The sequence below is a fragment of the Panicum virgatum genome, chromosome 6N, assembly GCF_016808335.1.
Source record: "Panicum virgatum strain AP13 chromosome 6N, P.virgatum_v5, whole genome shotgun sequence".
NCBI lineage: Eukaryota > Viridiplantae > Streptophyta > Magnoliopsida > Poales > Poaceae > Panicum > Panicum virgatum.
In genome coordinates this window covers 14,432,889-14,444,459 of record NC_053150.1, presented here as the reverse complement: position 1 = coordinate 14,444,459, position 11,571 = coordinate 14,432,889, and the positions used below count along the sequence as shown (strand labels likewise).

Genomic DNA, 11,571 nt, shown 5'->3' with positions numbered 1-11,571 from the left:
ATGACAACGCCCACGACAGTGTCGACGTGCACCTCGGTGACGGAGCAAGGCAAACATGTCTTTGAGATCTTTGATTATAGCAAGCATCGTGGTATGGGCAACGCGGAGTTCATCAGGTCAGGAACATTCTCCGTCGGTGGATTCGACTGGGCCATCCGCTTCTACCCCGACGGGTTCAATACGTTAAGCACGAATTACATCTCAGTTTGCCTCGAGCTCCTGAGCAAGGACACCAGAGCGCGGGCCAGCTGCGACCTGAGCCTGGTCGACCAGACCACCGGGCTGCCGACATCAGTGCACAAGACGGATCTGAGGGTGTTCAATTCCGGTGATATTACCGGATTTGGTCCACTGAATGCCTCGTTCATGCAGCGGGGCGTGTTCGAAGCGTCGGCGTACCTTCGGGATGATCACCTCACCATCCAATGCATTGTTACAGTAAGGAAAGGACCACAGGTATCTGCACCTGTGTTACTGAATGAAATTGAGGTCCCGCCATCCAACATCGGGGAGCATCTTTGGAACTTTTTGGATGCAGGGGAGGGAGTGGATGTCAGATTCAGTGTTGGAGGAGACACCTTTGCAGCACACAAGGTCGTGCTTGCGATGAGGTCACCAGTTTTCAAAGCGGAGCTGTTTGGGCAAATGAGGGAGGCCAAGGAACAGCTAGTGACCATCGAAGAGATGCAACCGGAAGTTTTTAGAGCCCTGCTCCATTTCATCTATACCGATTCTTTACCTGACATGGATGCTCTGGATGGAGATGTCGAGAGAGAACTGATCCAGCATTTGCTCGTGGCTGCTGATAGATATGCTGTGGACAGGCTCAAATTGGTATGTCAAAGCATTCTTCGTAATAATATTGATGTCGAGACTGTATCAGCTACAATGGCATTGGCTTATCAGCATAACTGCGGCAGGCTTAAAGATATTTGCCTAGAGTTTATCACCAGTTCATCAAGTGTGATGGATTCAGTGGTAGCAACCCAAGGTTATAAGAATCTGAAGACAACCTGCCCTTCTGCACTAGTAGATTTATTTGAGAAGTCAAGGAAGCTACATAAAGCATAAGGAGCTCATATCTAGCTGTCCATCAGTAGTGGTAGTTCTTAAATTACACAAAATAGTTTGAGAGATGCTGGCATAGAAGTTTGTTATAATTTTAGCATTGAGCAGCTCACCATTATTAGATGAATCTAAAATATACTTCATCGTGCTCTATCCATATTTAAGTTTTCCAAGCAGTCTGCTTGCTTTATCTTTTGAATGGCTTGATCTGCGAACTGCCTACTTTTCTCTCTATATATACTTAGTATTCCCACTGTATAGCATCACTTTTTATCTGCAAAATCTGTCTCTGTGTACATACCCATTCACAAATAATGGACACATGCAGACAGTATTTACTTCCTAATGCTATGGTGCACTAGTCATCCATTAATATAATTCAGTGTTAAATATAATGATAGTATATTATTAATTATTGAGGGCTATAATCATTGCTAGGAAAACTTTGACACTCTTATGGCGTTTATTTTGCTTCATAGTGTACCAATATTTGCCTGTACGAGTCTGCGTGCGGTATACACTCCGATCCTGTTCTTGATTCTAGGATGCGTTTACAATTTTTCTCTTCTTTTTTTTTGTGAACACTTTGCCACCAATGGATACACCAAAAAGTCTACAGTTACAAAAGTACTACTAAGGACCCATCAATTAAAAATTAGTTTTATACATAATGATAGCATATTATTAAGGACTAGCATCATATATAAATGGAAAAAAAGTTAACACTGTTGCAGTGTTATTACCCTTCTTAATAAAGTTTTACCATTTATTTTTCTAATTATACTCTTTTATTTATAAGTACATGTATAATTTGTGTATCATGTTCTTTGTATATATTTGCAGAAAATTATGAATTCCTACATTGATATTTCAGTTAATGAAACAAACTTCATAATAGACCATGCACATGATCTTGCCACTGCACTAAAGTCCATGTATTGGTATAGTTTTTTTTATTTATGGGCATTGACCGAAAGGCAATAGCTAATTTGAGCGAAGAAGATAATATTGGGCGTATTTAGATCCAAGGGCTAGAGCTATTTTTAGCCCAAAATAGCCCAAAATCCCCAAACATGAGGGCTAGTTTTTGGCTATTTGTAAATAGTCTACCTCAGAAAACTATCCCACACAAAGGATCATTATTTTGGCTATTTCAGATGGACCCCACCATAGCAAGAGAGGTAATAGGACTCCAATGATTGGGAAAGGTGTTTTAAAGACTAAATAGCTCTTGAATCCAAACATGTCAAGGGCTATTTGCTTGAGCTAATTAGCTCTAGCCCAAATAGCTCTAGCTCTTGGATCCAAACACGGCCATTGAAGTTTGGGATTTATTTTGTTTATAGAATTCAGTGCTCTAATAAAATCAAACAAGACTTCAAGAGTTTGGGTTTATTGCCCTGACTTCATATCAGTTTTTTGGAAAGTCATTTGTGACTTTTGACATGTGGATTTGTGTTTCTATAGTGGATAATATTGCTATCAGTGGTAACTCAAATTAACAGATATTGGCAGTTGGTCTAGAAAAAACATCAGCAAACAGAATATATCACTTGATGTAATGTGAGTTAGAGGATATGGAATATAATCTTGAATCTCTATGCTCATATACTAAGACATATCTCACATGTTTTAGCCACTTGTAGTTTGTAGTAATTTTTGATACTTCTCGTAAAAGTGACAGATCACGTACTGGACATTGCCTTGTGGCAGAACAGATAGTTAATTTGTCGAGTTCTTGCATAACTATTAATATAATTAGTGGGACGCTTCATATATATATATATATATATATATATATATATATATATATATATATATATATATATATAAGAAGAAATAAAAAAGTAACCCTTATTCCCTACTCCTTCAGATCAACTTTATATGACTTTTCAGCCATCAAGTTTCAGAAAAAACTGTGCAACCCTATGAAGTTTGTGTGTTTTGCATACAAATTGAATTAGGAAGCACATTTTTTTCTAAAAATATCATTTTTAAGTTAAATAAAATTTCTAATGAGAAATTAGTACTTTGGTAGATTAAGCACTAGAGTCCTGTAGTAGTTGACATTTGAGGCCTTTTCAATGATAACCATGTAGGATTGACTCTGGATTTTTGTTTTATTGTGTTCATTCTTAGGCCCCTCAATCATAAACCTCTGTGCTGGCCTCTCACTCAGCTGAGAGGAGAGAAGTGGATCTGACAAGTGAGTCCATTGACGAAAACAAAGGTATTAGACTGTGGGATTGGGAGTCTGCTAAGCAGTAGAGCCCCCAAGTGTTGAGACCATTTGGAGCTATGTGGGTGGAATTGTAGTCCGTTGGAGAAGCTGCGACATGCTGGTGGGGACAGACCTATTGAAGAGGGAGATAATGAAAAGGGCGATAGGCAGGTGAACCATGCCATGCCAACGTAGATATTTTACAAACAAACGTGCAAGCGATTGGAGGAAAAAACAAACCAACGGTGTGTTTAGCAATAAGGAAAAAAAACCAACGGTGTCAAGCAAAATTGTGCACTTTTTTTTTTCTAGAAACAACGTCAACACAACAAAAAAAAATACGATGCCACATTTTTTTTTGTGTGAGTAGCAAAGAAGATACTATTGATGTCGGGAGTGTGCATGTTTATTGAATTTAGTATTCGTCAAAAATTGACTAGTTAGTATTGACTGCTGTTGTACTGGTACTGCCCTGATTTCAAAAATTTTCTTTGGAGAACATTTGGATATTTGAGCATATTGTAGGAGTTGCCGTGACAATTGTCACTTTGCCCAACATACAAAACTAATTAGAGCAACTCCAAGAGACTCTTTATATTCATTCTAATTGTTGAAATAGAGATTTTGATGGAAAAATAGTCTCCAAGAGCTTCTCTAAGTGGTTATCCAAATATAGCCATCATCCATTTCGGATTTCTCGCTAGCCAAAGATAGATAGCGAAAATGTCTCTCTAGAATGTAAACAAGATATAAAAAAGCTGTTGGAGAATGAAGATGTATAGAAAGCGATTTTTATGCACATGACTATCCAAATGATTATTTAGAGAGTGAAATTTAGAAAAACTCTTAGAGATGCTCTTAGAGACATTACTAGTTTTGTTTTTGAGATACTCTTAATAAAATATGTGCTTTGGCACGTTCCAAAAAAAGTTTTTTTAGATACAATAGAGACAACTCCAAAAGAATAACTATCCTCCTAGCTAAATTTAGAGTTTTCCAACCCTGAAAAAAAAATAGAGAGCCTCCTAAATGGTGGAGAAACTAACAGACTAGATAAATCTTGAGAATGTAAAATTCAAATGAGGTCCTTGGATTTTGCACTAAACACCCTATAAAGAACTTGGAGCTTTCAATGTAGTCCCCGAGCATGCCTGCGACAGTGTGGATGAAATTCCCGGCGAGGGAGGGCTTGGCCAGCGATGAGGGGTGGCATGAGAGCATCAGGGGCTCACCTGCGCTGGTTTAATGCAAGAGCCAAGGTGGAGGTGGTTGGGACGGTGGTGGCGAAGAGGTGCCGCATCGCTACGGCGAGGTAGGGGCCGAGGTGGCTGCCTGGCGGCTTGGGGAGGATGAGGAGCATGCGGCTCGCCTTAGTGGGGCTCGGTCCTGGTAGAGGGATACCGGAGAGGAGGGGTCAACGGGCAGCTCAAAGCTTCGGGCAGGCTCCAATGGTGGTCGGTCAGAGCGGGATCAATTCTGGTTGATTCAGTGGGGGAGGAGTGCAATCGGGGTTTGGGGAAGGTGCTCGCGTTGTGTGAGTAATCGAGGCACGACTGTCGAAGTTGGACGGAGCGCCAGCAGTAATGGTCTGCTTGGAGCTTAGTTAGGCTCTGGAGGAGGACGAAAGGGGTTAAGGAAGAGGGGGGGTGGAGCGGTGGGGACATGCCGCGCCGGAAGGGATGGAGCGCGCGGGGACGAGCCATGTGGGAAGGGAGCGTGCAGACTGTGTGGGAGGAGTTGATGGTGAGGCAACAGGACTAAGCCTAGTCATTTTGGTCAACTACAAAGCCCAGCCACCTGCCCACTCCATAGAAGTCGCAAGTCGCACCACTTTTTGCACGCTACGCGCTGGCAGGATTCGAACCAGTGGCCTCCCCCTCATGAGTAACCTCTTCTATCACTGCACCACACACTCACTTGTGTCTATACTCCATTTTCTTTCCCCACATATTATACTAAACCGAGTATAAATTACTTGTTTGAGATCCTAAATGAATGCAAATAAAAAAGTTGTCAACTAAAAAGTTTTATAACTATTTGAGATATACAAATTTTGTTTTGGTCGTTTATACAAATTTAAATCTTACTTTGCTGTGTGCCAGATCTAGGGCACACGGCAAGACTTGCTTTGACGTGTGTTCTCGATCTAACACACAGCAAAACATGTTCGAAACAACTTTTTTACCTTCGAAACACGAGAAAAAATTGCGAGGTGAGAAGAGAAAAAATTATTATTATGCCGTGTGCTAGTAATAAGAGTTCAGTTTGAGAAATGTCTCTTATGTACTTTCTATCAAAAAGAATTTATTTTGAGTTCAGTCAGAGGTGTAATAAGGCATGCATGGCTAATTTGACCAACGTCAGACTAAGCATGCGTGTTATGGAATATTCAGATTAATTTCTGAATTAATGATTGAACACGATCTAATCTTGGCATTTATGTCCAGAAAAAATATGGGATAATACCCGTAATGCGGTTAAAATTGGCATAGTTTTATCCTACATGGCGGGAAAAGTTGTGATGACTCATGTGCTTTTGGTGCATCCCATAGTGGGAGAGAACTTTTGGAGTAGCTCTTATGCTATTCTAAAATTGATCGGGCACTTCTATTGTGTCACAGTGATTAAGCACTCAATGAGTTCAAGAAGAATGAAAAGTTACATGCGAACCTCAAGATAAGGATGATGCGCGAGCGTGACTCGCTAAATTACTAGTCATAAAGGACTCTATTGAGTTCTCGAAGTGAAATGCGGAAAAAGTACTCCCATACGAATTAAGAAATTACTTTGACCTGCATGTTGTAATCATGTGGATGAAGTAATAAAAGTTCCCTCATTCACAAGAGTTATGAATAGATTTTGAAATTGTGGCAGAAAAGTTCATGCCACATTTTGAGGGGGAGAAATATGAAACAGTTAAAAAAGATACTTCCCTGCACTTTATGATGCATACTATGCATTGAAAGCAAGAGATGATCTATCAAAGATAAATGTGACCGCCAGGGGGAGTACAACGGTCACTATATTGATACCCCTATGTAAAGAAATAGCTAAATTTCAGGACCTTTTTACAGTTCCAAAAGGAAAATAGTGAGTTAGCCACCAGTATTCATACTGGACAACCCTCAAAGATAGTAAGATGGTGCTTCAAAGCATATATAAAGTCTTTAACAGATGGAACCCAAACAAGAGATTTACTGATATGCCATCTTTACAAAAGATGGAATAATCTGGGGGAGCATGGTATGTAGAGACCTAAGCCTTGAAGAGAAGTAGGAATGCGTGTCTACTTCGATGATTCAGGAGCAATAAGTTTCTCATACTTGTTGATGTTGTACTTCGATGATTCAGGAGCAATAAGTTTCTCATACTTGATGTTGTATACAACACCTGTTGTTAGCTTTTCAAAGAATATGAATAATGTAAAGAAGAGTCTTGTTATGCAAGAGCCTATAGAGTCCATTGCCTTTTGGCAAAGAGCAACAGCAGCCCCATATAGAAAACAACGAGCCAAGAAAAGAAATGGAGGTTGATTCCACCTCATTTGAAGAAGTCACGAGAATTCTATGGGCTAAGTCCATGGAAAAGGAAAATGATTCCTAAAAGAGTCATCACAGTAGGTTGTAATAGACCTATAAAGAGAAATGTGACTCTAGAGGGAATGGTGAAAGATATAACACAAGGCTTGTGACAAAAGTTTCACACAAAGAGAAGAAATGTTTACATGACACTACTTGACGTTTTGTCATGGAAAGAAAGAATATATGAGATACCACAAGAAGAAACCCATTTAAAGCCTTGATATGGTGGTGTCTAAAGTTCATAAAAATAGTAAGAAAATTTGGGTTTAAAGAGATTGAGGAGGACAATAGTTTTAAGAAAAGTTAATGAATGGGAAATTTTATTTCCACAACTTAAAAATAACATCCTACCCACTAGTGGTGGTGTTAATATGATATTTCAGATAAAGAATTATTGTCCTCAAGTTTTTGATCTCGGTGGTTAGTTTTCGTTCTAAGAATTGAAACTCATCGAGATAAAAAGAAAGGGGTATTATGGTTACAACAAAGGCATACTTAGAAAAGATTTTAAAGAGATGAAGTATGCATATGAGTAAACCTACGCCTGTTCCTATTGTCAAGGGTAACAGTTTTGGGAACTTTAGCGTTCCAGGAGCCAATGTGAGATGGAAATAGTTCCATATGCTTCAGCTGTTGGAAGCTTTATGAGTGCGCAAGTAAAGAATTTACCCTGGCATTTTTTGTGTATCCGGGTCATTTTGGCAAAAGTTCAATCCAGATATAGATCACTGAAATGAAATTGAGAATATCGGCCTCATGCTAAGAAGGAAATAATTAGTGCTCTCAAAAGGGTAGTGAGTACAAAAGTAGAGCTTGTGAAATATGTAGCGAAATCCACAATTGTCGCTAACTTTCACACTTGGAGTTTTTGTGTGGAAAATCTCCAAAATAAAACAATTAACATCAATGTGATGCAAAGACATGGTATAGCATGATACGAGGCCGAGGGACAGGCAAAATGGTCAAGGGATCCTGTACCCGGAGTTGATAATGGTTGATAACAGCGATAACCATTTAAGTAGTTTGCTCCTATGACAACGAGTCAAGTGTGGTGCCAAACACATTGACACAAAGTTATACGTTGTAAAGGAGAAAGTCCGGAATTATATTGAAATGCATTGAATAAAAGAATGACAGACATGTGTTTGTGGATCCACTTATTAAAGGCTTGCCGCCCAGTGTGTACAGAGAACACACAGTCGACATGGGTTTATGGTATAGCCTATATTTTTCGGACAATAAAGGGCCCCAAAGTTAAAGTATCTATTTCAGAACAGAGACATGTGTTGTAGCTGTTGAATCTATCGGCAACTGACCGTGACGGTGAAGCTGCTCTATGCATTAATCTGTGATGAAATATGAAAAAAAAGTAAAAGATATAAAGTTGAAAGTATAAGAGGAGATCAAGGGGGAGAATGTTAGGTTGATCTCCACTAGATTTGGACCAACGGCCATGTCTGGACCCTTGACTCGCGCCCTGATCAGGGGTGCCCAGCCCAAGAAGAGGCTGGTGGGCCCCCATCGCGTAGCCCTATAAAGAGGAGGTGGGGACTGGCAGCTCAGGACACAAGGTTCATCACTGCCGCCACCGTTCCCCACTTCAAACCCTAGACTGATCTAGAGGGAGGGCTGAGATCGACGGGAAGCTTCACTGTGCCATGCCGTCACTGCCACTGGCTCGCCGTCGACTACAACGCCGTCGCCTCTGCGCCACGCCGGCATCGCCACCATGAAGCATCTACCCCGCCCGACGCTGCCCTAGCGCAGAACCACTCTGATGGACTTCGACGTCCACGGCGGCGCCATGGGAGGTGGCCACGGAGGGTACAAGGATAAGTTTTTCTCCACAGTTAATATTTCATCCACTTGATCTACTCCTAGACAATCCATTTTTTCTAACAGTCTCGCCTATCCCTTGCCGCCGCTTGCTCCGGCAGTCCGGCCATCATCGGAGTTAAAAGGTTCGATGGCTTTAACCAGCACCTTTTCTTTCCTCTCGGCATATAATCTTGAATTGCGCCTTTTTTTGTTGCCATTTGGATGTCTAGGGCACACTCTTGCCGCCGCCGCCGCCGATTCTTCCTGCTGCCGCCATCCTCCTCGTCTTCAGCGCCTCACCTCATGCCGACGCCGACGACTTTTTCGACATGCACCCCGCAGACAGAGCACGGGAAGCATATGTTTGACATCTTCGGGTACAGCGAACACAAGAACGACTTGGGCTTGAAGCAGTACTTCATCAGTTCTTCTCCGTCGGTGGCTACGACTGGGCCCTCCTCTTCTACCTAGACGGGTACAGCAACCGCGATGAAATCTGCATCTTTCTAAATAACCTGAGCCACGATTAGGTGCGGGCGTCCTGTGAGCTGGGGATGGTCGACCAGACCACCGGGCAGACTTCAGTCTTTCAGAAGACAAACTTGGCGTGGACATGGTTCAATCCCTTCTGTTATAGAGGACTTTTATGGTGCACAATACTACTATATACTACTGTTTGAAAAGGACATGTATGTAAACATCGTACGGTCTAGATTTATCTATACTACTGGACATTGATTATTAGGACGAGGTAGTATAGCTAGGTAGTATTGATAGTATAAGAGTAATATAGGAAAGATTATTATCACTTTTACATTATAATTATCATTCTCTTTTTTTATCCTTTCATTATCATTCACTCTGCTTACGAGCAAGCGATGCCTAGGGTTTAATGCACCCACGTCGGAATCGCCGCTGGGGAATCATCCCGCGCATGCCGCCACCGGTCGCCGTCGTAAAGTCGGCCGCCTCAAGCCGCTTGAGCGTCGGCCTACGCACACCCTGTCGTTCGCTGCCAGGGATTCGGGCCCCCGCTCGGCATTCACACCTTGGCGGCGGCGACGCCCCCTGCGTTTAGAACGGGATCTGCCATGGCGGAGACCGGATTGGACGGGCGCACATGAGGGCGACCACATCCTAGGCGGCTGGATCAACCATGGTGGTGTGGCGCTGGGGGCCAGGGCTATGGCCTTGGCGCCGTTGGCCTCTGCATCCTGGTTGCGTGACGGATGAGGGCCCCTTGCGGCCTTGCCTCCGTCACCCACCCCTTCTGGTCAAGATGATCAATTTTTTCATTATTTTTTAATAGAAGGTACATGTACTCCATTAGGGTTACTATTTTGCACCTGAAATTGAACTGTGATCTACTTTTAGGAGTACAATAATGGATTACTAGTGTACTTCTCGTCTGAATTGAACTGTGAACTGTGATCTTCCTTAATGAATTAGAATAATTTTGACAGCAAAGACTAGAGTAATCTCAGTACCAGAAATAAATGTTTAAAACATATGTAGCTTTGGATCATTGGTTTTGCCTCTGTGTGCTGGTACATAATTTTTTTGATTACTACAGAGGAGGAAGTGGATACTCGAGATAAAATTTGCTTAATTATGAGCCATGCTTGTCAATCGCTAGATTTTCATGTTATTCCTTGCTTTATTTTGCATATATTGGCTAATCATGAGGACCCTCACTATGCCTCATTTTCCCCAATTACTTGTGGAATCTCATGAGGACACTTCAATGCAATGTAAAAGTTCACTTACAGACGATATACTTTTATTCAGATTTGTTGCTTGTGTCGGCAAGTGTGCAGCTTGCATTGGCGCGTTTGTTTCTTCCATCTCCAAGTGATGCTTCAATTTTGCATCCTATTTTGCATAGACATTACTGAGTGTATGCAAGTTGTATGTCATGATCTGATCCCCTCTTTTTACTTTTCGCTGCAGCACATGGATTCATATGGTGAAAAGAATACTCACACGGCTTCTTGATGTGTTCTCCTTGCTATCCTGGCGTGCTGGCTCAAACCTACTGGTGTTCACTTGGAGGTAGATCAGAAGTGCTTTAGCTTCTGGCCACAGAGCTTCTTATTTCAGTTCCAAGATCGATGCCTCTTGCAAATCTTGTGGTTTACCTGAAACTGATTTTCATCTCTTTTTTGAGTGCTCTTTTGTCGGGGCTGTTTGGTTCTCCTCTAATCCTCCTTTGAGATCAGATTTATTGGCTTCTGATGGAGAGAGTTTGCAACTCACTTTAGTGGCTATTTTAACTAACAAATTTTCTGAAGGATTGCTTCAGGAAATTCTTACCAGGTTGTGGTACTTATGGAGAGCCAGAAATGATTTCAGGTTCATTAGTTAAAGATGGACTGTGAGGAGGATCTCTCAGGAGGTTATGGCTGACATTCACAGTTCAAACATGTTGGCTTTTTCTGTTAATTCACCTACACATCCTGATCAGGTTAATAGGGAGACTGAAGATACTGCAAGAATCAGGCTGATTAAAACCTGCCCCCGTTTGCTTCTCCCTCCGTCTTTATACCTAGAACTGCCCTTAACACGACAGATGTAAAATGGCCCTTCACATTACAGAGAAGACAATTTCCACACAGATTGCAGGGAGGCGGTTCTTCAATTGCATAGAGGATAAGGAGCTTCCTTTTGAAAGCTACGGCCACTTGTCTCTCAAATTCTAAATCTCCAAGATAGCTGTTTCTTTAAGGTGTTCAAAATTAATAGGCAAGAGAATAGGTATGCACACTGCCTTGCTAAGTTGCTATGTAGTCACGGTTCTGTCTCCTCTTGTTCTTCAGAGGATCACCGATCCAACTATGCTGTTCTATCAGCACTCCAGCATGTAACATGGGGCCAGTCTGACCT

The 11,571-nt window shown here is 41.7% G+C and overlaps 1 protein-coding gene across 1 annotated transcript; it reads left to right on the top strand.

The window, feature by feature from the left end:
* Window positions 1–1,071, top strand: LOC120678759 (BTB/POZ and MATH domain-containing protein 1-like). Its single transcript, XM_039960074.1, has one exon. It carries the CDS (start codon window positions 1–3, stop codon window positions 1,069–1,071), a length of 1,071 nt encoding a protein of 356 aa, XP_039816008.1.
* Window positions 1,072–11,571: the final 10,500 nt, after the last annotated feature.

Excerpts from the sequence above, each read along its gene's own strand:
- LOC120678759 (XM_039960074.1), top strand. The coding sequence starts at position 1 with ATGACAACGCCCACGACAGTGTCGACGTGCACCTCGGTGACGGAGCAA.